At 38.6% G+C, this 25275-nt stretch overlaps 8 protein-coding genes and 1 non-coding gene across 14 annotated transcripts; 7 read left to right on the forward strand and 2 right to left on the reverse strand.

Moving 5' to 3' along the window:
- Positions 1-1970: 1970 nt before the first annotated feature.
- Positions 1971-4724, forward strand: AT1G01260 (basic helix-loop-helix (bHLH) DNA-binding superfamily protein). Of its 3 annotated transcripts, none has more exons than NM_001197954.2 (2): positions 1971-2355; positions 2431-4724. In NM_001197954.2, exon 2 carries the CDS (start codon positions 2620-2622, stop codon positions 4390-4392), a length of 1773 nt encoding a protein of 590 aa, NP_001184883.1. In that variant the 5' UTR covers positions 1971-2355; positions 2431-2619; the 3' UTR covers positions 4393-4724. The 3 variants fall into 3 exon arrangements, with proteins under 3 accessions (NP_001184883.1, NP_171634.1, NP_001077440.1); NM_001083971.1 differs by having other exon boundaries at positions 2101-2355; positions 2438-4560; NM_100009.3 differs by having other exon boundaries at positions 2016-4724.
- A 190-nt stretch (positions 4725-4914) lies between these two features.
- AT1G01270 lies at positions 4915-4986 on the reverse strand. The gene has a single exon. It is a non-coding gene; the product is annotated as a tRNA-Gln (tRNA).
- A 301-nt stretch (positions 4987-5287) lies between these two features.
- CYP703A2 (cytochrome P450, family 703, subfamily A, polypeptide 2) lies at positions 5288-6972 on the forward strand. The gene is made up of 2 exons (NM_100010.3): positions 5288-6220; positions 6304-6972. Exons 1-2 carry the CDS (start codon positions 5315-5317, stop codon positions 6928-6930), a joined length of 1533 nt encoding a protein of 510 aa, NP_171635.1. The 5' UTR covers positions 5288-5314; the 3' UTR covers positions 6931-6972.
- Positions 6973-7226: 254 nt separating this feature from the next.
- Positions 7227-9432, forward strand: CNX3 (cofactor of nitrate reductase and xanthine dehydrogenase 3). 2 transcript variants are annotated; one of them, NM_001160827.2, is made up of 3 exons: positions 7227-7458; positions 7644-8364; positions 8986-9432. In NM_001160827.2, the coding sequence occupies exons 1-2, from the start codon at positions 7324-7326 to the stop codon at positions 8319-8321; spliced, it is 813 nt and encodes a 270-aa protein (NP_001154299.1). In that variant the 5' UTR covers positions 7227-7323; the 3' UTR covers positions 8322-8364; positions 8986-9432. The 2 variants fall into 2 exon arrangements, with proteins under 2 accessions (NP_001154299.1, NP_171636.1); NM_100011.4 differs by having other exon boundaries at positions 7644-9432.
- Positions 9433-9808: 376 nt separating this feature from the next.
- AT1G01300 (Eukaryotic aspartyl protease family protein) lies at positions 9809-11870 on the forward strand. The gene has a single exon (NM_100012.3). It carries the CDS (start codon positions 10090-10092, stop codon positions 11545-11547), a length of 1458 nt encoding a protein of 485 aa, NP_171637.1. The 5' UTR covers positions 9809-10089; the 3' UTR covers positions 11548-11870.
- Positions 11871-12405: 535 nt separating this feature from the next.
- AT1G01305 (uncharacterized protein) lies at positions 12406-13022 on the forward strand. The gene has a single exon (NM_001123733.2). It carries the CDS (start codon positions 12454-12456, stop codon positions 12877-12879), a length of 426 nt encoding a protein of 141 aa, NP_001117205.1. The 5' UTR covers positions 12406-12453; the 3' UTR covers positions 12880-13022.
- Positions 13023-13178: 156 nt separating this feature from the next.
- AT1G01310 (CAP (Cysteine-rich secretory proteins, Antigen 5, and Pathogenesis-related 1 protein) superfamily protein) lies at positions 13179-14155 on the forward strand. Its single transcript, NM_100013.2, has one exon. It carries the CDS (start codon positions 13246-13248, stop codon positions 13969-13971), a length of 726 nt encoding a protein of 241 aa, NP_171638.2. The 5' UTR covers positions 13179-13245; the 3' UTR covers positions 13972-14155.
- Positions 14092-23602, reverse strand: AT1G01320 (Tetratricopeptide repeat (TPR)-like superfamily protein). Of its 3 annotated transcripts, none has more exons than NM_001197955.1 (25): positions 23397-23602; positions 23064-23174; positions 22878-22939; positions 21993-22085; positions 21504-21576; positions 21053-21337; positions 20893-20960; positions 20676-20807; positions 20557-20598; positions 19960-20478; positions 19711-19865; positions 19101-19614; positions 18961-19023; positions 18767-18868; positions 18354-18680; positions 18159-18251; positions 17946-18047; positions 17739-17843; positions 17524-17657; positions 17236-17419; positions 17017-17148; positions 16810-16922; positions 16604-16694; positions 14518-16520; positions 14092-14431 (listed from the first exon to the last, which is right to left on the reverse strand). In NM_001197955.1, exons 2-24 carry the CDS (start codon positions 23122-23124, stop codon positions 14607-14609), a joined length of 5364 nt encoding a protein of 1787 aa, NP_001184884.1. In that variant the 5' UTR covers positions 23125-23174; positions 23397-23602; the 3' UTR covers positions 14092-14431; positions 14518-14606. The 3 variants fall into 3 exon arrangements, with proteins under 3 accessions (NP_001184884.1, NP_001321495.1, NP_171639.3); NM_001331265.1 differs by having other exon boundaries at positions 14518-16526; positions 23397-23598; NM_100014.8 differs by having other exon boundaries at positions 14149-14431; positions 14518-16526; positions 17946-18071; positions 23397-23595.
- Positions 23603-23760: 158 nt separating this feature from the next.
- AT1G01335 (auxin-responsive endogenous peptide protein) lies at positions 23761-23883 on the forward strand (the record flags this gene model as incomplete). Its single annotated transcript, NM_001331266.1, has 1 exon — positions 23761-23883. The coding sequence occupies one exon, from the start codon at positions 23761-23763 to the stop codon at positions 23881-23883; it is 123 nt and encodes a 40-aa protein (NP_001323136.1).
- Between the last annotated feature and the right edge of the window lie 1392 nt (positions 23884-25275).

A 25275-nucleotide genomic window follows, 5' to 3' on the forward strand; every position in this document is an offset into this window, starting at 1 on the left:
GAAAATATATATGTATATGTGTGTGACGTATATATGTATATATATATTTCTTTTTTTATTGAGCTTCGAGATTTGTTTTTTTGTTCATACGATGAGCTTTAAGTTTTGGTCGGTTCTTTTTTCCTTTTCGTGAGTTGTTGGTAGATTAAAGTAGTCATCTTATGATTTGTGTTTTTTTTGGTTGTTACCAAAAAGGTGACGATTTTGTTGACGTTAAACACGGAATTCATTGTAACATGAATATATCAACTATAAACGCCAAAATGGGATTTTCTTTTTTTTATAAGGTAACAAAATTAAGGAAAAACTATTGTTACAACTTCAACTTGCAAGTATGTTTCTGAAGCTAGAGTTTACAGTCACGTGTGAAAATCAAACCAATTTGGATCATTATTGAAGATAAATGAATACTTGATATATTGTTAGTACAAATTTAAACAAAGCGATAGGTTTAGTGGCATTCAGAATAAGTTCACCAAGAACCGGCACTACTTTATCCGGGATTAAATCAACTCTTACAATAGAGTTAACTGGACTAATAGGCCGATTTGTTGTGGTAAAACAAAACCAATGAAATATATGATAAGATTGAGATTTAAGAATTCAAGACTGAGTCCGTTGAACAGCCCATTCTAATTCTGATTGCTAGATAAGGGATAGATGGGGGGCATTATTAAGGTTTGGGAAAAAGGCTGATATCACGTTTGACCTAGCACATATGTGGCCCAACATTACAAGAATTCCATAGAAAACCAGTATTGTAATATCGGCCCATATTATATTCTTGACGACTTGGAGATATTGTAAGTCGACGTCGTTGTTTGACTTAGATGGGAATGGGACCCAAACGTCTCGAATAAAGGATAGTTTAAACACGTGAATCACGCGGTCCCCACTTTTTGCTGTGTGTTTCTCACCGCCATACATATATTATACCCACTCGTGACTTCATTTTCCATAATTACTATATATACTAATTTTTTGTTTTAACTTTATCGTTTGTTAAAGATTTTTCCAAAATAATATAGTCATTGTATATTCATTTTCGCAGAGCCGTAGTTTATATTTTGATGATAATTTTATGACTTAAAGAGTGAAAGCTATAAATATATTACAATTCAATTGTGGTTGCGAGAGAATAAACAAAAAGAGAAAGAGAAAAAAAAAACGTTACAGAAGAGAAAGTGCAGAGCTGTGCAGGCGCATTTGAAAATGAAATTAAAAAGAAAAAGAGATCCAAAGAAAATTAAATGCATCTCACGTTCTTCTCATTCTGGTCATCTCTCCTAAATCCACGTGAACTTCACGTGCTTTTCACGCCCTCCTCTCTATCGACTTGGCGTTTCCTTTCTTCTAAAGGAGTTGAATTGTTTTGTCAACATTTATCAAGTTATTTAGTAATTTGTTTTTTTGTTTTGTTTTTAAAAAAATTATTTACTCCCGTTGTAGAACCACCATCAATAATATTACCAAAAATAATAATCAAGGATCTAAACTAAAATAAGCCTTTTATTTTGTATAATTCTGAAAGCATTTGAAACTTAAGGAACAACTCTTTAGTCTTTGCAACAAAACAAAACACAACAAAAACCGAATATTTAAGCCTAACTTGAATGTGAATTGATTTGGTCAAAATTCCCGGTGCTTGACCACCGGTCTTAGTTGGCATACTTTGCAATTATGTAAACAAAAATTTTAAAAATTGAAAGCAAACTTCTAAATTTGGGTTTGGTTTCCCCTTTAGTTATTTCCATGAACATGAGAATCTAATCTCGAGTTGTCAGATAGTATTTGTTTAGATCTACACCAGTTGAGATAGATCTGTTGCAAATTTTTAATTAATCAAAACCCATAATTGAAAATTATGTCAATCAATTATTGACAAAAACCATGACATAATCTAAGGGGTTTTCAATCGTCGTGTATCAAAGACTCGAGACAAAGACTAAATCGAACCAGACCCGGTTTAAGTTTCTAAACTCAATTGTGTAGTTAAGTAGCTAACCATGGTTCAGATGAAAGTCTTTTTGTTTTGTTTTTTGTTTTGTTTGTTGGGGTTTGGTCTTTTAATAAAAAAGAGCACGAAGAACATGCGTCGGACTCTCTCTCTTCCTTGAATTCATTCAATTGGCCACGGCGACAAAACAGGGAGCCGATACAGCGAAACTGATACATCTTTTTTTATTTTCTGGATTCTTAGGGTTCTTTTTCGGGGAATTTAGGTAATTTGTTTGTCCATTTTGGTGGGGTTTGGGAGATTTAAAATTTGTGTTTTTTTTTGGGTCGGATTCTCAAAAATCTGATTTTGAGGAGAAAATCTCGGTGGAAGAGACTTGATTCAAATCTTCTTTACTGGTAAAAATATATTCTTCTCAATTCCTCATTTTCTGTTGGTGGAGTTTGATTTTTGTCATTTAATTGTTGTTAAAGAAAATAGGGGCAAGATCTGAGATCTCTGGGTGTTCCATGCAAAACTGTTATACTCCGCCGTATATTTGCATCTGGGTCACACTTCTAAACCCTATCATTTGACTTAAGAATCGATTTCTGAAGATCTGGGTTTCTTAAAAGTCTTTCCTTTTTGTTGGGATCCAAACAACAAAAGAAAAGAAAGCAGAGATGAATATTGGTCGCCTAGTGTGGAACGAGGACGATAAAGCGATTGTTGCGTCATTACTGGGCAAACGAGCTCTCGATTACTTGCTTTCCAACTCTGTTTCCAATGCTAATCTCTTGATGACTCTAGGAAGCGACGAGAATCTGCAGAACAAGCTCTCGGATCTCGTCGAGAGACCCAACGCTTCTAATTTCTCTTGGAACTACGCCATTTTCTGGCAGATTTCCAGGTCAAAGGCCGGAGATTTGGTTCTCTGTTGGGGCGATGGATATTGCAGAGAGCCTAAAGAAGGAGAGAAATCAGAGATCGTTAGGATTCTAAGTATGGGAAGAGAAGAAGAAACGCATCAGACTATGAGAAAGAGAGTATTGCAAAAGCTTCATGATTTGTTTGGTGGCTCAGAAGAAGAGAACTGTGCTTTAGGACTAGATAGAGTTACTGACACTGAGATGTTTCTTCTTTCTTCTATGTATTTCTCATTCCCTCGAGGTGAAGGTGGTCCAGGCAAGTGTTTTGCCTCTGCTAAACCTGTTTGGTTATCCGATGTCGTCAATTCGGGTTCTGATTATTGCGTTAGATCGTTTCTTGCTAAATCTGCTGGCATTCAGACTGTTGTTTTGGTTCCTACTGATCTTGGTGTTGTTGAGTTAGGCTCAACTTCATGTTTGCCTGAAAGTGAAGACTCAATCTTGTCTATAAGATCATTGTTTACCAGTAGTTTGCCTCCGGTTAGAGCTGTTGCTTTACCTGTTACTGTAGCTGAAAAGATTGATGATAACAGAACGAAGATATTCGGCAAGGATTTGCACAATTCAGGGTTTCTTCAACATCATCAGCATCACCAACAACAACAACAACAACCACCGCAACAGCAACAGCATAGACAGTTTAGAGAGAAACTCACGGTTAGAAAAATGGATGATAGAGCTCCCAAGAGATTAGATGCTTATCCGAATAATGGGAACAGGTTTATGTTTTCGAACCCAGGCACCAACAACAACACTCTTCTGAGTCCTACTTGGGTTCAACCTGAGAACTACACGAGGCCAATCAACGTGAAGGAAGTTCCAAGCACGGATGAGTTCAAGTTTTTACCTTTGCAGCAATCATCGCAGAGGCTGCTTCCTCCTGCTCAAATGCAGATAGATTTCTCTGCTGCGAGTTCAAGGGCTTCAGAGAATAATTCAGATGGAGAAGGAGGAGGGGAATGGGCAGATGCAGTGGGTGCTGATGAATCTGGTAACAACAGACCAAGAAAACGCGGAAGGAGACCTGCCAACGGAAGAGCGGAAGCTTTGAACCATGTAGAAGCAGAGAGGCAGAGGCGTGAGAAGCTTAACCAGAGGTTTTACGCTCTGAGATCCGTTGTTCCCAACATATCCAAGATGGACAAAGCGTCCTTGTTGGGAGACGCGGTTTCTTATATAAACGAGCTTCACGCGAAGCTAAAGGTCATGGAAGCAGAGAGAGAGAGGTTAGGGTATAGCTCAAATCCACCTATCAGCTTGGATTCAGATATAAATGTTCAAACCTCAGGTGAAGATGTCACAGTGAGGATAAACTGTCCGTTGGAGTCTCATCCGGCTTCCAGAATCTTCCATGCGTTTGAAGAGAGTAAAGTAGAAGTGATAAACTCGAACCTGGAAGTTTCTCAGGACACAGTGTTGCATACGTTTGTAGTCAAATCTGAAGAATTAACGAAAGAGAAGCTGATATCGGCCTTGTCTAGAGAGCAAACAAATTCAGTTCAGTCAAGAACATCATCAGGTAGATAGCCTTTTGAGAGACAGAAGAAGGTGGAAGTAAGTTTGTAATCAAGAACCGGTTTTGAATGGTTCTTTTTTTCTTCTAGGTATCTTTTGTTTTTACCTTTTTTTGGTTATATACCTGTAAGAATCCTCCAAACTAGGATTTTAGAAGTTTTATTGACAAAAGTAGACATTATCATTTACTCGTTTTACAGTGGACAAAGCTGGGAATTAAGTAATTAACGATAATGTTGTATCTGTTAAAGTCGTAGACTAGCTCATGAATCAGTCTTTATTCATTCTGATATGTCCTATGTGTTGGATTTGGTGAAGTGTTTAATCGACAAGTCAGATAAGTGTTATGGATTGGTCACGGAATTGCTCAAGAACAACAAAACACAGCTGATTCATTGCTTGTGAACAAGAGGAAACACTATGATGTTCGTGCACACCATTTTTAGTGTTCAAACTAACATAAACCGTTATCGCCTGGGGAAAACAAAAGTTTTAAGAAGAGAAACAGGTGGAAAATGTAACAAAAATAAAAATAGGTTCCACCGAGACTTGAACTCGGGTTACTAGATTCAGAGTCTAGTGTCCTAACCGCTAGACCATGGAACCGCTTGATGTTTAGATTGCAGTAAATACGTTTTTAATATGTTTCTCTATTGTGAGTCAAAGGGTAATGCGATGTTTCTTTCTAGATTTCCTAAGCTAACTCAGTCCTAATAAACCGATTAAAAAGAACATGAACAAAGCATGCAGATCATAAAAGTGTCACACAAAGAGAGAGATACATGTTAGATTGTTTTTTTTTCTTCTCTTAAATGATAATTAATCGTTCTAACAAAAACTTAGCTACTAGTCTTCCATGATTTGTTATATATTGAGACAACAAAGACCATACGGTATAATCAAAAGACTTGTTGAATATAGAATATAAGATTAGATGATTTTGGTGCTAGCCTCCCTCTTCGCTGTTCTCATTCTTAATGTTCTTCTATGGAGATGGCTCAAGGCTTCAGCATGTAAAGCCCAAAGGCTTCCTCCAGGTCCACCAAGATTGCCTATTTTGGGTAACCTTCTTCAATTGGGGCCTTTACCTCATCGGGACTTGGCTTCTCTATGTGATAAGTACGGCCCACTTGTCTACCTCCGGCTTGGAAATGTAGATGCTATCACAACGAACGATCCCGATACCATCCGTGAGATTCTTTTGCGGCAGGACGATGTTTTTTCATCGAGACCCAAAACACTCGCCGCAGTCCACCTAGCGTATGGATGTGGGGACGTTGCATTAGCGCCAATGGGCCCGCATTGGAAAAGAATGAGGAGGATATGCATGGAACACCTACTTACAACCAAAAGGCTTGAATCTTTTACAACCCAACGGGCTGAGGAAGCTCGGTATCTAATACGAGATGTCTTCAAACGGTCCGAAACCGGAAAGCCGATAAATCTTAAGGAAGTATTGGGTGCTTTCTCTATGAACAATGTGACTAGGATGCTACTAGGGAAACAATTCTTTGGGCCTGGATCTCTAGTTAGCCCAAAAGAAGCCCAAGAGTTTTTGCACATAACTCACAAATTGTTTTGGCTGTTGGGTGTAATTTACCTAGGAGATTACTTGCCATTTTGGAGATGGGTGGATCCGTCCGGATGCGAGAAAGAAATGAGGGACGTGGAGAAGCGTGTTGACGAGTTTCACACTAAGATCATCGACGAGCACAGAAGGGCAAAACTGGAAGATGAAGATAAAAACGGAGACATGGATTTTGTTGACGTTTTGTTGTCTCTACCTGGTGAGAACGGGAAGGCACACATGGAAGACGTTGAAATTAAAGCTCTAATTCAGGTATTATAAATTCGCGTTACGTTCATAATAAATGCATCAAAAAATATTTGACAAAATAATGTATTCGTTGTAAATTTGAATAGGACATGATAGCTGCTGCGACAGATACGTCAGCAGTCACAAACGAATGGGCAATGGCTGAAGCGATCAAGCAACCGCGAGTGATGCGTAAAATTCAAGAAGAACTCGATAATGTCGTAGGATCAAATCGAATGGTCGACGAATCGGATCTAGTCCATTTAAACTATCTACGTTGTGTGGTACGAGAGACGTTCCGAATGCATCCAGCCGGACCATTCTTGATCCCTCACGAATCCGTCCGAGCAACAACGATCAACGGCTACTACATCCCGGCAAAGACACGTGTCTTCATCAATACACATGGATTGGGCCGAAACACTAAGATATGGGACGACGTGGAAGACTTCAGGCCAGAACGACACTGGCCCGTTGAAGGTAGCGGACGCGTTGAGATAAGTCATGGACCGGATTTTAAGATATTGCCGTTTAGTGCCGGCAAGAGGAAATGTCCCGGAGCTCCGTTAGGTGTGACGATGGTGCTAATGGCTTTGGCTCGGCTCTTCCATTGCTTTGAATGGTCTTCACCGGGAAATATTGATACGGTGGAAGTTTATGGCATGACTATGCCTAAGGCTAAACCATTACGGGCAATCGCTAAGCCACGATTGGCAGCTCATTTGTACACATAACTTTGGTTTAAATTGAATAATAAAAGCATCTACATTGGACATATTAATGGGGTGTCTTCTACCATAATAAAATATTAAGAAAATTAAAATATGACAATGTCTTTAAACTAGAGACATTCAATGAAAATGTCTATGAGAAGACATTATAGTGAAGTAGATTTTCTATTTAAAGACAACCTCATATTTTAATAATTATATTTTAGTTTTTTTAATAATTTCTTACGTGGGAAGACATCCAATATAATTGTGCAATGTGGATGGCCTAAGAATTCTTAAAGTTCGGTTCGACCGGCTAAGACAAATTTCGGTTATTGATTTGTTAGTTTTCTTTTACCGGTTTAGCAGAACCCTACATACTTGGGTTCTGTTCTTGATCTCTTGTGGTGAAATAAAATGATTTCGACGCTCCGTCGCGCCGTGTTTCTCCGTCGATTTCCGGCGGTGGTTTCTCCGATCAAAAGGGCTTTCAGCAGTAGAATTGACGATGAATTCGATCCCCAAATCATGAATATAAATGAGCTGAATCAGGTTTTTCTCACTCTCTGTCTGTTGTTTTGGTTTTTTCTTTTTCTCGTCATGTTGTTTTGGTTTTGTGTAGCTCTTAGTAGATTCAATCTAATTAATGGTTAAAAAGAGTTCGTTGAGAAAGTAGAGAAATTGATGTTAAATCAGTGATCTTGATTCTACCAAAAACATTTGAATTGGTGTTTCAGGAGATGCAGTCAATCTTTGGACAAGAACCTTCTCCCGATGGTCCTGGGACAATGGATTTCTCTGAGTTGAAATCATCCAAAATCGAACCTTTGAGATCGAAGAATATTGATTTTAGACAACAAATTGAGTATCATAAATCTACACACTCGAGCAAGAATGATTCGCAAGCTATAGAACAATATGCAAAAGTGGCTAGTGATATGTCTAAGCTAACACATGTTGGTATCGCAGGGGAAGCTCAAATGGTGGATGTTTCTTCTAAGGACAATTCCAAGAGAACTGCATTGGCCTGTTGTAAAGTTATTCTTGGGAAACGAGTATTTGATTTGGTCTTAGCGAATCAAATGGGGAAAGGAGATGTTCTTGGAGTGGCGAAAATAGCTGGGATCAACGGAGCAAAACAAACCAGCAGCTTAATACCATTGTGTCATAACATTGCTCTTACGCATGTTCGTGTAGACTTACGACTAAACCCTGAGGATTTTAGTGTTGACATTGAAGGAGAAGCTTCTTGCACTGGAAAAACCGGAGTTGAGATGGAAGCTATGACTGCTGTATCAGTTGCTGGTTTGACTGTTTACGATATGTGTAAGGCTGCTTCCAAAGATATCAGTATTACAGACGTGAGGCTCGAGCGTAAAACTGGTGGAAAGAGCGGGTCTTGGTCTAGACTCTAGAGGGGACTGAACACATTCAACATTTGCCTCTGTTGCTATAAAGGTTAGCTTTCTTTATCTTATTTGGATGCTTGGGTGATATCTCTTATATGGAAAGATGGAAACTTTTGAATCTCGATTAGTCAATTAGGCACTGTGAAAGACACTATAGTTTTGCTCACAATTTGTTGCTTCTGCTGTTTTAGTTTGGGTACTCTCTAAGAACAAAGGTGAAATATTACCTATTGATGCTTAAGAGCGGATTGAAACTACCAAGTTTGTTCTTTTTAGTATTTATTCTTGCAATGGGTTATGTGTAAGAACACACATAACATCTCTCTTGAATCTTGTTATAATTAGATCATCACAACACTATTAAAAGGGTCAGATAACATAGTGTTTATATGTATAGGTATATAGGTTATCATGTCGATTTGTGAATCTTTTTGTATGCATATGGTTCATGTTACGACCTTGGAATGATGAGTGAGCACTAAACATATACTAAAGCAGAGAAAGCTAGAAAGTGTGCTAGGCTGTCTCTACTGGCCAAAGTCTCTTTTTTTCATTCTTTCTTGTAGCTTTTGCTTTCTTGTCTCCTCTAATCAAATACTCCATTTCGAGATCTCTCCGTCTGATTTCTTACCAATGTACTAATCATTAATCAAATTGGAACTACGTGTAGCACTATGGCTTGTCCGAACCAGTAAAACCGGCTGAGAAAAGATCCTGTCAACGAACCAACCGGTCAAGTACGGATTTCTTTAATTGTAAAGTTGGGTACGTGTTTATGAAGCGAACGTGTTTGATAGAAAAAAAATGAATGCTTGCAACTGTGAAGACTGAAAAGTCATGATTTAGTGTTGAGACTTATTCAAATTATTATGTCCACATTCTTTAAACAGTGGGAAGAGAGAGATTGGTGACAGCATTAAATTGGTGGTCACACATACCAATATCACAAAATTTAGTACTTGTACCCCATAAAGAAGAGGGTCACTATATTCAATTATTCATGTTTTATGATGTAATATACTATAGTAGATGTTAACATATCGAAGCATTGAATATGAAAGTTCCAAATCTTGATGGTCATTATTTCGAATTCTTGTGGGCGAATAAATGAAAAGAGCGTTTGATGATATCGACATTCTAACAAGATCGTGAGATCTAAAGGTCGTCGTGATGATTTAGTAATAAGATAAAAAAGTCGTAGCAACGTTTTTTTGGTTTAAAATGTAAAAAGAAGACCGTGATGCATTGTTTGTAATGTATACATGAATAAAATAAGTACTTATTTAACAACGTAGTGTATTAGATTATCTTTCGTCATGTATTTGCATGTATATTTTCCCCCATGTGGAATGTTTCAGTTTGTGTTATCTCAAGAGCGAAAATGTGCCACCAATTGTGGGGAAATTATTGGGCATCATTAATTAACTACTAGTAGTATATAAAACGAGCTTTTCACTTTTCACAAAATAATTATAGTTAAAATAAGCAAATTATTTCATGACGTAAAAAAAGAAAGAAAAAGAAGCTACCACACCACTTGCATATTTCTTAAGTGTCTGTTATCCACCGAATCTAAAATGTCGCTTTTGCATTCCCACAATCTTATTAGATATTTGTATTCCCAGAGTAAAAGTATAATTCAAACATTTATTATTATTATTATAGGAATTGAAAGAAAATTAAATTTTCAAAAAGACCGCTTACTTGTTTATTATATACACAGAGAAGAGAACAGTCTCACTCGCCACTTTCCTCGAGAAAACGAAAAAAAAAGATGGTAGGAAGAAGAAAAGCTTTACTCTTTTCTCTCTGTTTCTTCTTCCTCTCTCTTCCTTCCTTCTCTTCCCTTCCATCCTTCCAAACCCTATTCCCCAATTCTCATTCCCTTCCTTGTGCTTCTCCCGTCTCATTCCAACCCGACTCCGACTCCGAGTCACTGCTAGAATCCGAATTTGAATCCGGATCCGACTCCGAGTCTTCTTCTTCCATTACTCTAAACCTCGACCACATCGATGCTCTCTCCTCCAACAAAACACCCGACGAGCTATTCAGCTCCCGTCTCCAACGTGACTCCCGGCGCGTGAAATCTATCGCCACACTCGCCGCTCAAATCCCCGGAAGAAACGTGACTCACGCGCCACGACCCGGTGGATTCAGCAGCTCAGTCGTCTCTGGTCTCTCTCAAGGAAGCGGTGAATACTTCACGCGCCTCGGTGTCGGCACTCCGGCGAGATATGTTTACATGGTGCTCGACACCGGCAGCGACATCGTCTGGCTACAATGCGCTCCTTGTCGGAGATGCTACTCTCAATCCGACCCGATATTCGACCCGAGAAAATCCAAGACCTATGCCACAATCCCCTGTTCTTCACCTCACTGCCGCCGATTAGACTCCGCCGGATGCAACACCCGTCGTAAGACTTGTCTCTACCAAGTCTCTTACGGAGATGGTTCTTTCACCGTCGGCGATTTCTCCACCGAAACGCTAACTTTCCGGCGAAATCGCGTTAAAGGCGTTGCTCTCGGATGTGGCCACGACAACGAAGGTCTCTTCGTCGGAGCCGCCGGTTTATTAGGACTCGGTAAAGGTAAATTATCGTTCCCCGGTCAAACCGGTCACCGGTTTAATCAGAAATTCTCTTACTGTTTAGTCGACAGATCCGCTTCTTCGAAACCTTCCTCGGTCGTCTTCGGAAACGCCGCCGTATCACGAATCGCGAGATTCACGCCACTTTTGTCAAACCCAAAACTCGACACTTTCTACTACGTCGGGCTTCTGGGAATTAGCGTCGGAGGGACACGTGTCCCCGGCGTAACGGCTTCTCTTTTTAAACTTGACCAGATCGGTAACGGTGGAGTTATTATCGATTCGGGTACGTCTGTGACCCGGTTGATCCGACCAGCTTATATTGCTATGAGAGACGCGTTCCGGGTCGGAGCTAAGACATTGAAAAGAGCTCCGGATTTCTCACTCTTCGACACGTGTTTCGATCTCTCCAATATGAACGAGGTTAAAGTACCGACGGTGGTTTTACATTTCCGTGGAGCTGACGTATCACTTCCGGCGACGAATTACCTGATCCCTGTGGATACCAACGGCAAGTTCTGTTTTGCGTTTGCCGGTACGATGGGCGGACTATCCATAATTGGGAATATCCAGCAACAGGGTTTCCGGGTTGTATACGACTTAGCGAGTTCCCGGGTCGGGTTTGCTCCAGGAGGATGCGCTTAATAATTAGATCTGACCGGAGCCGGTACGGATAATGTACTTTTGTTTTCTCAATTTAATGCTTAGACTTGTTTTTTTTTTTTTTATAAATCGGACAAGTGAATCTTTAAGCGGTGGAGTTGAATACGTGTTGATAAAATCTTCACGTGTTGTCGGCTGTATTATTAGTATCGTCTTTATTTTACATCTCGGACCAAAGAGAGCGTGTATGATTTTCTAAAAAATTGGCAATTTTACTTTTAGTTATCCAACAAATGACAACTGCGGAAATTAGTTAGATCAAAGATTATTCAATATAATTTCCAAGTCAGACAAATCTGATTATCTGAGGATGGTAGAGTACGTCTATAATAGTATAAATTAAGATAGATTTTGGTAAATTACTGTTTACGTAATACATAGGGCAGATGAAAAATTGTGTTGGAGTTGTTAATCAGACAAAAACGAAGATTCAGCGCGAAGATAGAGACAGTGCTCCTATTACATACTCCTGCATGCACTGATTACTTCATTTTTTTCCTTGTTTATTTTCAAGCACTTTATTGGTTTAATAATCTACTTTATCACCTAATTACATTGAATACGTGTTAACTTGAGCTTAGAGTCTTCATATGTTACTTAGTTCATTCGTTATGAGTTTAAAACCCTCTCACTCAACCTGTACTATGTTTTGCATAGTTGGCTAAACATGAGATATCTTAGCAGAAACTGAGAACACTTGTCAAGTTCAACATTTGCGGATATACAAGTAACGAAAAACAACACTTGAAATTTAATGAAAAGATGTTAGAAAGTATAAAACATTAATGAATATAACATCTTAACGTAACACACCTATATTTTCCATTACTTTATATAACCCTCAATAAAATAGTTTATAAATCTACACACAAAACCTCATCAAAAACCATGGGAAAGCCAAGAAGCGTGTCTCCGACCATCTTCCTCCTAGTCATCCTCTTGGTGACCGCCGGAGAGAAGACGGAGGCGAAGCCATGGTGGAAGAAAGTCGGAGATTCCATCGGGAATATAGCCGGAGGAATAAGAAATGCGGTTGGGAATTATAAACCAGTGGAGATGGGATTGTCGTTAAAAGGAGGATTTTGTGTGAGAAAGCTTCTGTCTTTGAATACGAATGTGTTCAGTGAATGGTGTATAGCTCTTAATGATCCAAGAGCTCCTATGTACATGAAGATTGAGAATATACCAAGTGGTGTGTCAATCGAGTCCATTTTAAAGAAGCCTATTGATTTAATCAAGAACCATTATCCCAATTTCTTGAAAGTTTGGAACTTTAACCAGAAAATTAAGAGAAAGCCTAGACGTGCTCTTTAATTTTCTTTATTCTTCTTCTTTTTGAGACATGCAGATTCGCTATTATTTCGATTATTAATAATGATAAACTTGAGCTACATGTTCTTGTTATGTTGTTGTTTAAATTTGAGTATAGCATATAATTCAAATATAATTTGGGTTGGTTTTGATTTACAATTTAAGTATTGCCTAATTGTAGGTGGGTTTACTACATTCTTGAATTGATTTAGAATGGTGTTCCGATCTTCAATATTCACCATGCATTTGACTTTCTATTAATTAGTTTCCACTCACAATTTTGCATTTTAGAGTTAATTACACTTTTCACCTACAATTAACGTAATTAACTCTCCGATTAAACTTGATCCTTTGTTTTGTTTTTTTGTAATGGAGCTTCGTAAACGGAAAATACGAGCTCCATTACATATCTTCGTCGGCATAACGTTCTTCCTCCTTCAGCTTTGGTCGGGAACGGCCCAAATTAACCATGAAGACTCTTCCACAAAACCCTCCGTTAAAAACTCTCCGTCAGCGACGAGTACTCGGCTTCTGTTGTCACCACCTTCGTTCACCGGAAACCGATTCTCGTTCAGGTTCAGGTGGAGGAGAATACGACGTCGTAACAGAGTCAACAGAGCGAGCAGAGAGTTTTTAATCGCACATAACCTCGTAAGAGCGCGCGTGGGAGAACCACCGTTTCAATGGGACGGAAGATTAGCGGCGTACGCGCGCACGTGGGCGAATCAGCGCGTGGGTGATTGTAGGCTTGTTCACTCTAACGGGCCGTATGGAGAAAACATATTTTGGGCCGGAAAGAATAACTGGAGCCCCAGAGATATTGTTAATGTGTGGGCCGATGAGGATAAATTCTACGACGTGAAAGGTAACACGTGTGAGCCGCAACACATGTGTGGGCACTACACGCAGATCGTGTGGAGAGATAGTACCAAGGTCGGATGCGCAAGTGTGGATTGTTCGAACGGCGGCGTTTATGCGATTTGTGTTTATAACCCACCGGGAAATTACGAAGGTGAAAATCCGTTTGGAAGTTATGATGATCAGATTGGTCTTGCCCGGGATGATCCACCGGCGGTGATCGGAGGAATGGCTTGAGAGTGGAGGACACGGCGGTGTCACAATCCACTTTTAGTTACTAATTTTTTTTTCTTCTCTCAAACTTTTTTTGGATGAAACTTAACCTTGGGTTTTTATTCAGTGGAACGATCATCTAATAACTGATTCATTAAACAAGTTTATAATTTCGACATTTTATATAGTGAATCGTTAGAATTGATGTAATCGATGAGAAATACGCAAGTAAATTACGTGAAAACTAATGTTTAAACATGAAGAACCATAAAAGAAAAAATTATGTCCAAAATTTCCTACGTTTTATTGGCTGAATTAAAAGAAAAACCCCAGAAAAATGTTATATCACCTCACTTGGTAAACAAAAGAATGGCTTGGCTTTTTCTCACCTCTGCACAACCTTTCCGGTCAAAATCCAAAACATTGTAACTTCATTTCGAGGCTATCACAAGCCTCAGTTTCCCATGACTGTGAATGAAACTACCTGCCAATTAGAGATCAACAAGTTAAAATAAATACAAGTGTATACATGTCTTTGAAGATTTAGTTTAAGAGTTTAGAGAAGCTAACCTTTATATTGTCCCTATGAAACAGCAAATATCAGAGATGTGTGTGTGAGTTTGCATTTCATCGAATTAGCTCAATCTTTGGAGAGTGTTTCAAGCTACAGACTTTGGAGCCTCGCTGTCTCTGATAACTCTGCTATAGCCAAGCTTGAACGGTTGAGAATCATAAGGCCGGTTAAGCAAACTGATTGGCATTCTCAGTGTTTGTTTCCTGTTTCTCCTCCCTCTTAACAAAATGCTGAAAGTTTTCTCACCTTCCTCAGATTTCCGGTTTCCATTCTCCGTTTCACTGCGTGCAACTGCGTTGTTCACATGGTTAACAGAATCCATAACTTCATCGGCGACTGCCACATCTTGCGTGCCTTCTTTGGTTTCTTCTACACCTGAAGTGTCAATATCCGTTGGCAGAATCACAGTTGGCTCTAACACAGTTGCAGCTATTGGCTCGGTGATCATGTGCGGTGGGGGAAACTCAACGGGATGGCATCCAGGCCAAACCGTTCTTGGTACAAAATCCGACACATTGAGCTGCCATGGGAACTGATTGGGATGAAAAGGACCGCTTGTTACAGGGTAAGTACTTGTGGGGACTGATTGACTGTAAGGAGGAGGGTAAACAAAGGACATTGGCTGCATCAAGTTTGGAGTTGTCGGAGGTGAAGGGTAAGGAGGAGGAGGTCCGTGATGAAGAGTCATGTTCACTGGCCACGACGGTCCAATGTTCATGCCTATTGGAGTAGGACGTATAATACTTGGAGGTGATGATGGGTTGAATGGAGCAGCTGACGCAGATAGCTTCTTGTTAGGCAACAATCCTCGTGAGGCATCGCCTGAGTCCGTAGTAGAAATTGACAGTTTTGCCTTCAGATCTTCGGAATCAGCAGCTAATTGATCTATCACTTGTTGCTCTCTGGTCGAATGAATCATATCTGTTACACCATCGTTTATCAATTCAACTTCGACTTGTTCTTCAACCTGAATTCCACCCCCAGATTCGTCGTTTTCATTTATATGACTTCCTCCGAGTACTCCTTCAGATGGTTGTAACTCTACTTTGATCTCTTCTTCGCCTTGGGTTATGTTAGATTCTGGGTCTGCAGAAATTTCCTTTTTTACCTCTTCCTCTAACCCTGTTATCATTTGCTCATCCCTTGTAAGCTCCATTGATGTACCCTGTTCAGTTTTTTTCTCCATCTCATCATCCTCTTGCTTATCTGAAACTTCCGCTTGTGGAACCCAGACTTGATACTTAGCAATTGAACCAGGTGGTGCCAATGCTACTTCCTTGTAGGATGGAGATTTTCCAAGACTTACAACAGAGTTTTTCGTGTGGTAGGCTTCACTTTGCACAGTACTAGACAGAGTAGGTGGCTCAACAGAAGAAGCATCTGTCTTCAACCCATCTTCTTCTGAAGTTTCACCAGCAGTCTTAGCGTTACCAGAAGACGGCTGCGTCGATTTAACCCGATACGCCAAGGTTTTAACTATCTTCCTGCCAAATTTGGTGCCTTGAGTTGTTAAACCAGGAGAATGATGATCTGCATAGCTTGAATATGATGCTGTTCGCTTCTTGAGAATGTAGTATTTGTCGTTCTGCTGAGTAGCATTCTGGAAAAGAGGGTTATCGATATCAGCTTCAACATTCTTCTTCTGATATGTATATACCTTCCCGATGGATGCTCGCCGTTGCTTCATCCTGCGACCATATGATCCAGCAGATCTCGGTCTTTGCACCGGTTGCCATCCATCTTCACTACCATCAGGGTGTTGTGGCTCGGTTGAAACGTCGCTAGATGTAATTGGATTACTGTTATCCATAGTAGCGTCCTCAATTACTGGAGGAGAAGGTGGTTCTTCAACTGGTGCAAGAATTGTCTCGTGATTCTCTTCGCTTGATTTACCTTCTTCTGATCCAGTTTCTTCCGTATCCTCTTCAGACATCTCCTTTTGCTTTTCTCTCGGAATTTCCACCAAGTGTTCAGAAACATTGCTTTGCTTGGATTTTTCCTTTAGCTACACAACATAGGTCCAACCATTTAAGCACTTCTAACCATTAAAGTGGAGAAATATCAAAGAAATAAAAATCATACCTTCAGAATATAGTTCTTCCTCTTTGCTGCCACGCTCTCTTTGCCTTTTGCGTTATGACTTGGGTTGATATAGTCGAGTAGATCGGAAACACTGCAAAACATTATCAACTTAAGGATCTGGCCAAGGAGTACACTTAATTGACACATTCAAACAAAATAAAAAACTTATAAACAACAAATAAGGAGATATCAGAAAGTTGTTTGACCTTAGGTGGCCTTTGCTGGCTATAGACGCGTCTGGCTTAGGAGTACCATTTCGCGCAGCTTCTTGTTGTTCAAAAGCCTTGGACTCAAAGTATTCTAGCCAAGCAGCAGCATCCTGAACCATATAATCAATTGTCAAACTTAAAGAATGCATACAGTTGTCAGAAAGATGACTAATTTGGCTGATAGGATATCATGATAATATATACCTGAGTACGTAAATCATCTGGCCCCAGCTTTGCTCGAAGGATTCTTAAGGTTGTTTGCTCATGCTGAACACTTAAATGGTATGCCTCCATCAAGGAGAGCGCAATTGCTATGGCATGGTAGCTTGCAGCAGTCTGAAATTTGACATAATTAGCAAAATCAAATCAAGTTTCTTACATATTTATGTTCCCAAAACAAAAAACGAGCATCGGGAAAAGAACCTGGATATGGTCCGGACCAAGCAACCTTTGATTACACTTGAGAGCTTTGTGAAGATACCTCAAGGCAACATGCACATTTCCTAGACCTTCCTCCATCATGGCTACATTGATGTATGTAGCAGCAGTATTTGGATGAGATGGACCGCATGTGAGATGTAAGAGATACAACGCACGCTTAACATACCTAACAAAAACAATCATATCCAGGTTTAGATGATGGAAAGAGACATCAAACATTTAAACCATCTAACCTCGCGATTCTTTTAAAATCAAGAGTGCTAAACTTACTTGAGAGCCAGCTCTGTATGCTGAAGCCTATAATAGAAGACAGCAAGATCACCATAACTCTTCATTGTATCTGGATGATCAAGTCCAAGTTCCCTCTCATTGATGTCTAAAGCCTTTTGCTGATATATTGTAGCCTGTTTTAACAAAATCTTTTAGTTTCACAATTGTCATATAAAGGAAAGATATCACAATCTAACCATATAATATATACAGACCTGGTTAAAGTCACCAGTGTGATATAGAACCACAGCAAGTAAACTGTAAGCTCCGGCTGTCATTCTGTGATAGGGACCGCAAACTGCTACGAGTTTAGCAAGAGCCTAATGGAGGAAAAAAAGAAAGAGACAAAACAACAAAACAAAATCATGACGCTGTATAAAAAACAAGTAATATGAAGAAATAGCTGAGGAGTAGACATGGACCTTCGTTCCATATGTAACTGCATCTTCAAGCTTTCCTTTGTCTAAAGCTGTTTTAGATGACTCCAGAAGTTGCCTTCCATCAGCAGATGAACATGCTGCTTGCTGCATAGATTTAAAATAGAAAGTCTGAATAACTATGGCTGACTAACATATTAGAAAGAATCCTGATTCAGATAGAACATTTTTCCTAATATCTATTGTCTTGTCCGTTACCTTATGCACTGGGACAAGACTAACCACATCTGTTTTCCGGAAAGGTGCAGGAGAATCCATGTCAAAGTCCCTTGGAATCAACTCAATACCAACCTGACAAATAAAATTTAAATCACAATTTCATTAGTCAATATAGTAATTAGCAACAACTTTATAACTCAATCAAATTTTCGGGTTAGAGCATTCATAAATTACCTTATGGCATAAGCCTCGGAGAATGGCAAACTTCCGTAGATCCTTGTAACTGAAGGCATTAAGATCATAATCATACCGTTTCTTCAAGAATTTCTCCAACCATCGGAAGATCAGAGGATGTACATTCCAAGGGTTATGTGGTGTTGCTGCAACATTTTCAGGAATCCCAAGCATCATGTTCAAAGCAGCAGCTACTTTTATAGCTATTTTGTCAGTGTCAGTAGCAACAGCAGAAATCACCGCCTGGAGGATATGCTTAAGGGCTCTTACTATCATCTCATGAACACACAGCGATTGTACATGTGACAATTTATCTGAAAGCTTCACCTATTGTCACCATAAAAAAGATATGGATGATCAAAATTCATCTTGAATAGTTTCTAAGAAACACGAGGTTAAGAAAGCCAACTTACAACATATCCTAAAGAACGCATCCGAAGACCTCTTGTGTGCATAAAATCAGTTAGAGTCCGGCCATCGACTGGGGAGAGCTCCAATGAACCAAAATCTGCAACCTGCATTCCGTGATAAAAGAAAATTCGCATGATTTGTTACTATTTTAATACTACCAATAGACAACACTACAACAAAATTTAGACTCATTTACCAGTTTCGGAATAGCAACTTCAGTATAATAATTCTGTGCCAAGTCGACAAGTTCTTGCAAAGACTGGAGCAAATATTCTTAGTTAGCACACAATTAAGTAAATAAACATAGAGCAACAAATTGAAGTTGTAGTGTAAAACCTTGTGATGAAGTCCAGTATCTGACTCTTTTAGGCGAGTGAAGGCTGCATCAGACAACAAATTCTTCAAGATGAGCACATTTTCTTGAGCATTCTTCTCAGCATCGGATTGCAAAGATGCAGCAGTATCAGCCTCTGAAGAAACCGCATCGACTTGAGACGATAATGCAGTCTGCGGCGTCTTAGGGCTGCTCACATCTGTTTTCTTTTTGCTGCTATTGAGGGACTTAAGCGGTTTCCCAAGCCCTTCAACCTTCAATTCATTCTTAGACTTTTCACCGGTTTGTTTTTTGTCCTTTTCTGTATTCTTTTGGTCTTGTAAATGCTGTATCCAACAAGCTCCAAGCTCCCATCTCATGATACTATCCCTGTCTATCTCCTCTCCCTCAAGCTTAGCAATGCTTTCTTCCAGCATTTTACTTACAAATTCCCGTGAAGATGTAAGTTCATCATCGTGTTGCTGAGGTGTTTTCTTGTTCTGCTCAGGAGAGGATTTATGGAGAAGGAATCTCAAACTGTAAAACAACATCAAAAAAAAGTTACACAGTAATTAACAAATACGCTAAAGAGACAAAAGATGAATGTCTTTTCATTAAGTAAGAAATTATCACCTATTGATATTTAGAGCATTAGCACCACCTTCAGGCTGTTCAAGGAGGTCAACAATTTGAGAAGGTGGGCTTAACTCCTCACTCTCCTTCTCTAATTTCACAACAGCAATGTAACCACAGTACTTAAGACTTATAGTTCCTAAAGTAGCAACGTCCTGCACCCATTGTAAAACCACAGTTAAAACAATACAGATGAGGAAACAAAAAATTAAACATGGAAAAAGTGGGGAAGGTTTAAAAAACACTGACATGAGCAGCAGTATTTTCATCAGCTGTAAGTCCCTTGAGAAGGTTCCGTTCCATCAGCTTCTTTTTATCCAAACCAGTGGCTTGAATTCCATCGATTTTTGTATCCACTTTACTACTTGCATTTGAAGTATCCCTTGTAACCGTAACAGTCAAGTCTCTAACTGTCTCGGAATAGAGAACTTCGGAGTCTTCTTCAGCCAGTACTGGCTCAGCCATTACTTTCTGAACAGCCTTGATGGCTCTGAAAGTCGCGACATCAACAAAGAGGTTGTGAAGAAGAAACACTTTTCTGTCTCTGACTTGTCTCTCCTCTGCTGTTTTGCAAGGCATAGATGCGATAAAGGCGAATTCGTTGGACCATGGAACCAAGTCGTAGCTGCCATCTCTCCCTTGACCACCACCATCCCCTCCCCATCTCTCATCCTCAACAGGGAGAGGCGGAAACGCTGCTGGTGACTGCGCCGCAGTAGGCGGGATGAGCCATGTGTTAGCTCTAAACCCATATGGAAGATTTCCAAACTGCAAATAAATGAAATACTCATTAACTGCACCCAATTCAAACATCCACTAAATCCTCATTCAGATAGAGAAATATACCTTATTGCGCTCCGAAAATGCTTTCAGAAGATCACTGTAAGCCTAAGCATGATAAAAGAATAAGATTAACAATCACGTTCAACACAAAATCCAGTAACAAATAAGAACATATGACTTACATTATCGAAGGCTCTACTGATTTGTCTAAGCAAATCAACAAGATTGTGACATATTATTCTTTGTTTCCCAATGCTGTAAAATCCTTTTCTGCAACCTTCAATATGAACGAGCTTCCCATTACAAAGCTTCACCTGATAAAAAAAACATTAAACGATATCACCAAAAGCCAATTGCGCAATAAATAGAAATATGTGTGATTCATCATCATAGGCTTACATCAATGGAGAGAAGATGATCTTCCTTGGCTATATCTTCAGTTTCCCGCTTAGTCGCGAGCCGAATATCTATAAAACCCTAATTACTGTAAGTTGGGACAAAATCGATCAAAGCAGGACATCGAATCTAGGGTTTAAGGGAGAGACAAATACGAGCATACATTGAAGAGGAGGAGTGAGATGAGCGAGAGAGAAAAACTCGTAGAAACTTCCAAGCTTAGGGAAAGAGTGGCTAGTCTCTCCGGCTTCATCAACCACAGTATCCTTCGACGCAGGAGACGGCGGAGGCGACGTATCCGACTGTTTAGAATTCTTTCCACCTCCCTTAACCTGCGCACTTTTCACGGAGTCTGATTTCTCCGGCGACGGACCGAAGCAAGTGGTACAGGCGACGATGTCAAGCAGCCGTCTAACGTGCGCCACTGCTGTTCCTTCATTGTAATCCTCTGGCAACAAAAAGAAATCACAACGGTCTCACGAATTAAAGAAAAGGCACAAAAGTAAAGTGACGTCGTTTGGCAGATAAATAGAAACGGCAGCGTTTAGGTTTTCTAAGTTATTTCCGTTACGGCGCAGTAACGGCGTCATATTTGATGCGCGAGAGAAGTTTACCTTCCGTTAACGTGAGAACACAGGGTTTAAGGGCCGACACATCCACTGTGTCTTTTAACCGCGATCCTCTTATCTGCAACCAATCTTGAGTCAGAACGTGAATTTGATTTAACTATTTTACCACAGTCAATTTTTTTATACTCTTTATGGGATGATTTTGAATAAGGCAATTCTGGTAAAATATCTGTTATCTAAAAACAGAAAAGGAAACTCAATTGTCAGACTAGCAAAATTCAATGACACTATATTCTTTTCTTTATTTCTCAGATGAAAAAGTCATTTTCCTTTACTTTTTTAGCTCACTTTATTTTTAGGATCCTAAGAAATTCCACAATAAACATGAATATTTCTGGACCATCAAACATTAACAAGTAACCAACAATCGTGAACCAGAGAAACAAGTAACTAACATGGAACAATTTAGAAACTTCCACTCACTCAGATTATTTTTACCTCATTTTTCTTTTGTTAAAATCTCAGGTTATTTACCTCATGGGAGAGCGAATAATTGGTGACGTGGCAGGTGTCGAAGTTAACCGATAACAGCCGCCGAACATCTATGATCCTGTCCGTTGATATGCCCTGTTTCAGACATTTTCTCTATAAAATCCACTTTTGATAATTTTATTTTTGGAATAATAAACATATGAAACCTATACCTAACATACGGCAAAAAAAAATCATTAATATTATTAATTTCAAACAAGAAAACATTTGTAACAAATATTCGAGTAACAAAATACGAATATAGATAAACATGTTTTCTGACGACAAAAGATGATACACATGTTTTCCATATAAACATTTCACTGTCTATGTAACGTCTACGTAATATTATTGACCAGAATTATGAGAAACTAATGAATTATTTAACAATCGAAAATTTGTGTGTTACACACAGTTTTGTATTTTTCTACACGTTCAAATAATGATAAAATTTAAGAAGATAATTCTAAGTCAAGGAAATGATTTTTTATTTTTTTTCAAAAAATTAATACAACAAGTATAAGTGTAAACCTATCATTTTGTAGGTAACGTGTCTTGCCTTATCCCGGAAAAACGACATCATAAAAATAAATCGAGTGCACATTGGGAGTTTATTTATATATATCAGAAATGAATTTAAAAGCACTAGTTCTGATTAAACTAAATAAAATCTTTGAATTTTAAAAATATAAAGATAAACTTTCATCAATATGCTATAAGTTCAATACTGAAACTAATGTTATATAAATTAGTTAATTGCATAAAAGGGATATAACAAAATTCAGAGAAAATATCGGTACCAAAAAAAAAACAGTTGTAAACACGCAAGAAATATGAAAATTTTACATAAATTCGAAAATGATGCTAGAAAATAAATCACACACAGACCTTCAAAATAGCCTCCGTTTCATCCGGAAGGTTTACAATGACATCCACGATAACCGGGAGAACTGCACATAAACCGTAAGGCGTAAACCATCATGATTCATATAGAGAACTGAGAAATTAATTATTGGTTAAGAAGTAATTTTATTGAAATTCATATTGATTAAGGTTTTCGTCGTTGGTTGGTACCTTTCTCTTCCTTCTTCTTCTTATCTCCTTTTGTCTTTCCACGGTTGTTCTTGGGAGCCATTTCTTCTAGAGCTTTTTTTCTTTTCTTTTATTGAAATAAACAAATAATATCTGAAAACAAATTCAACTTGGTTAATTGCAATAATCTCATTGTCAAATATGCATTCAAATGTATAATTTTGTAGGACTCAAACCTCATAAAGAACCCATAAAACTAAAACTAAAGTATACGATATAAACGTTCAAAATCTTATCCAAAACAAAATGGTTTACTGAAACATATATATAACACGAACTTGGAAAACAGATATTCAAATTTTTTTCAATAATTACCGAGTGAGAGGAATAGCGGGAGCTAACAGAAGAAAAATATATGAAAATTCTAAAAAGAGAATAAGGGATGAGAAAGAGTTTATAAGAGAGTTTGTTTAGTGGTTCGAAGAAAAGCTGAAACTGGAGAAACGGTGTGAGAGAGAGACACAGAGAGTGTGTTAAAAAAAAGGTTTGAGAGAGTGATAAGGAAGGAAGGGCGGAGATTCAATAGTCAGATGGCTAGAATGGCTTTTTATGGACGTTCATGGCAGTTTCCTGTAATTATCTTCTCTTTACATGGGTGTTTTCGTATTTTTGTCTTGATCGAAATTTCCTTCCTTGTTTCACCTTGATTTCTTACCTTTTAGGGCCTCTAAAGTCGTTAATGGGCCTAAGTGATTGTCTTATTTATAGGCTTGTTGTTCGCTGCTTTTTGGATTATTCTATTTGTGCCCCTTTCTACTTCTATCACAAATTCATGCTCTCTGCGTCAGAACCAGTTTTTTAAAAAAGTAAATGCAGAAATGGTAACTTAACTGCCCAGTTAAAAGAGTCTAAGAAATCACGTTATTAGGTATTATATGGCTCAAAAATGTGTATTTTGTTTGAAGCACGAGCTTGTTGGTCCAGATATTTTTGTATGTTTCCATATAAAAGCAAGCTATAATTAGTTCAAACAATCACACGTTCTTTGATCATTAATTTTTTTTAATCACAATGAACATTAAGGACTCTTAACATACACGTTTTTGTAAGCAAAATCAAATTTTATCATAATAAAATAAATAAAGGTTTTTTTTATGTATGAAGAAAATGAGAGCAGGCGATTTTGTCGTCCAGTAATGTTGGCAATGGCAGGGGTCACAAGTGGAAAGAAGAAACAAAGATGCGGGACCATTTGTCTTAAATGGGTCCCACGTAAAATGGGTATTCCAACGAATCGGAGCCGCACACTTTCTTAACCTGACTGCAATCAGACGGTGCTAGATGGACCACGTAAAGCTGCCTCCTCCCGTTATCCTATTCCACAAGTAACCAAACGAAATGGCCAATTTGTCCATACATTCTGTAATTCTTTTTTCCTTTCCGAAGTAATGTATTTATCGTTTCACTCGTAAATTTTTGTAAATATATTATTCATATGTTGAATATTATGTAACTTTCATTCTTTAGAAATGATAATCTCTATACGAAATTTTAGCATGAAACTAGATTATAATTTGGTTGACCATAAAAATGAACAATGAAATGGATTAATAGATTTTTCCGAAAACAGGTTAATCTTACGATCATGAAGAGTGATAAGGTTTAACATTATCTTCCACTCCGATCAATCTTACGGAAGAAGAGATGAATTTGGGGATTAGCATTCTCTCAGGTGGTTGTTGATAAAAAAGAGATGAAAGTACTCTAGGGTTACTTGTAGTATATATAAACGCAAGCTCAATATGTTGGTCTGCTTTATACAGGAGCGGGACTTAAAAAAAGGAAACACTGAAAACCGACATACGAAAGAGACGTTGATATTATACCGAACAAAACCAAAAGGAAACATTGGTTGGTTTGCTTTGATTTCTCAAGGAAGAAGAGAGAATGAGTGAGATGTTGTTGGAGATTAGCATTCTCCCTCAGGTTTTCATTATTAGGTTCTTCCAAAATAAAAAGGAAACTTTCGATTGTTTCCTTCTTCAAGAAAAGACATAAACGCAAAAAAGTTTCTTTAAACTCGGGAGTCAAAACAAGTTTAAGTAAAGTCCTAAACCTGACAGACCTTCTAACACTAGCCATTCTCTCATAACCAACCCCAGTTTTGCTATGCATTAGCTTGAAAGCTAAATATGCTTTTCCCACTTTCCTCAATGCATTGATCATCAGATCGAGTCTCTAACTATACCTCCAT

The sequence above is a fragment of the Arabidopsis thaliana genome (genome assembly GCF_000001735.4).
Source record: "Arabidopsis thaliana chromosome 1 sequence".
Classification (NCBI taxonomy): Eukaryota; Viridiplantae; Streptophyta; class Magnoliopsida; order Brassicales; family Brassicaceae; genus Arabidopsis; species Arabidopsis thaliana.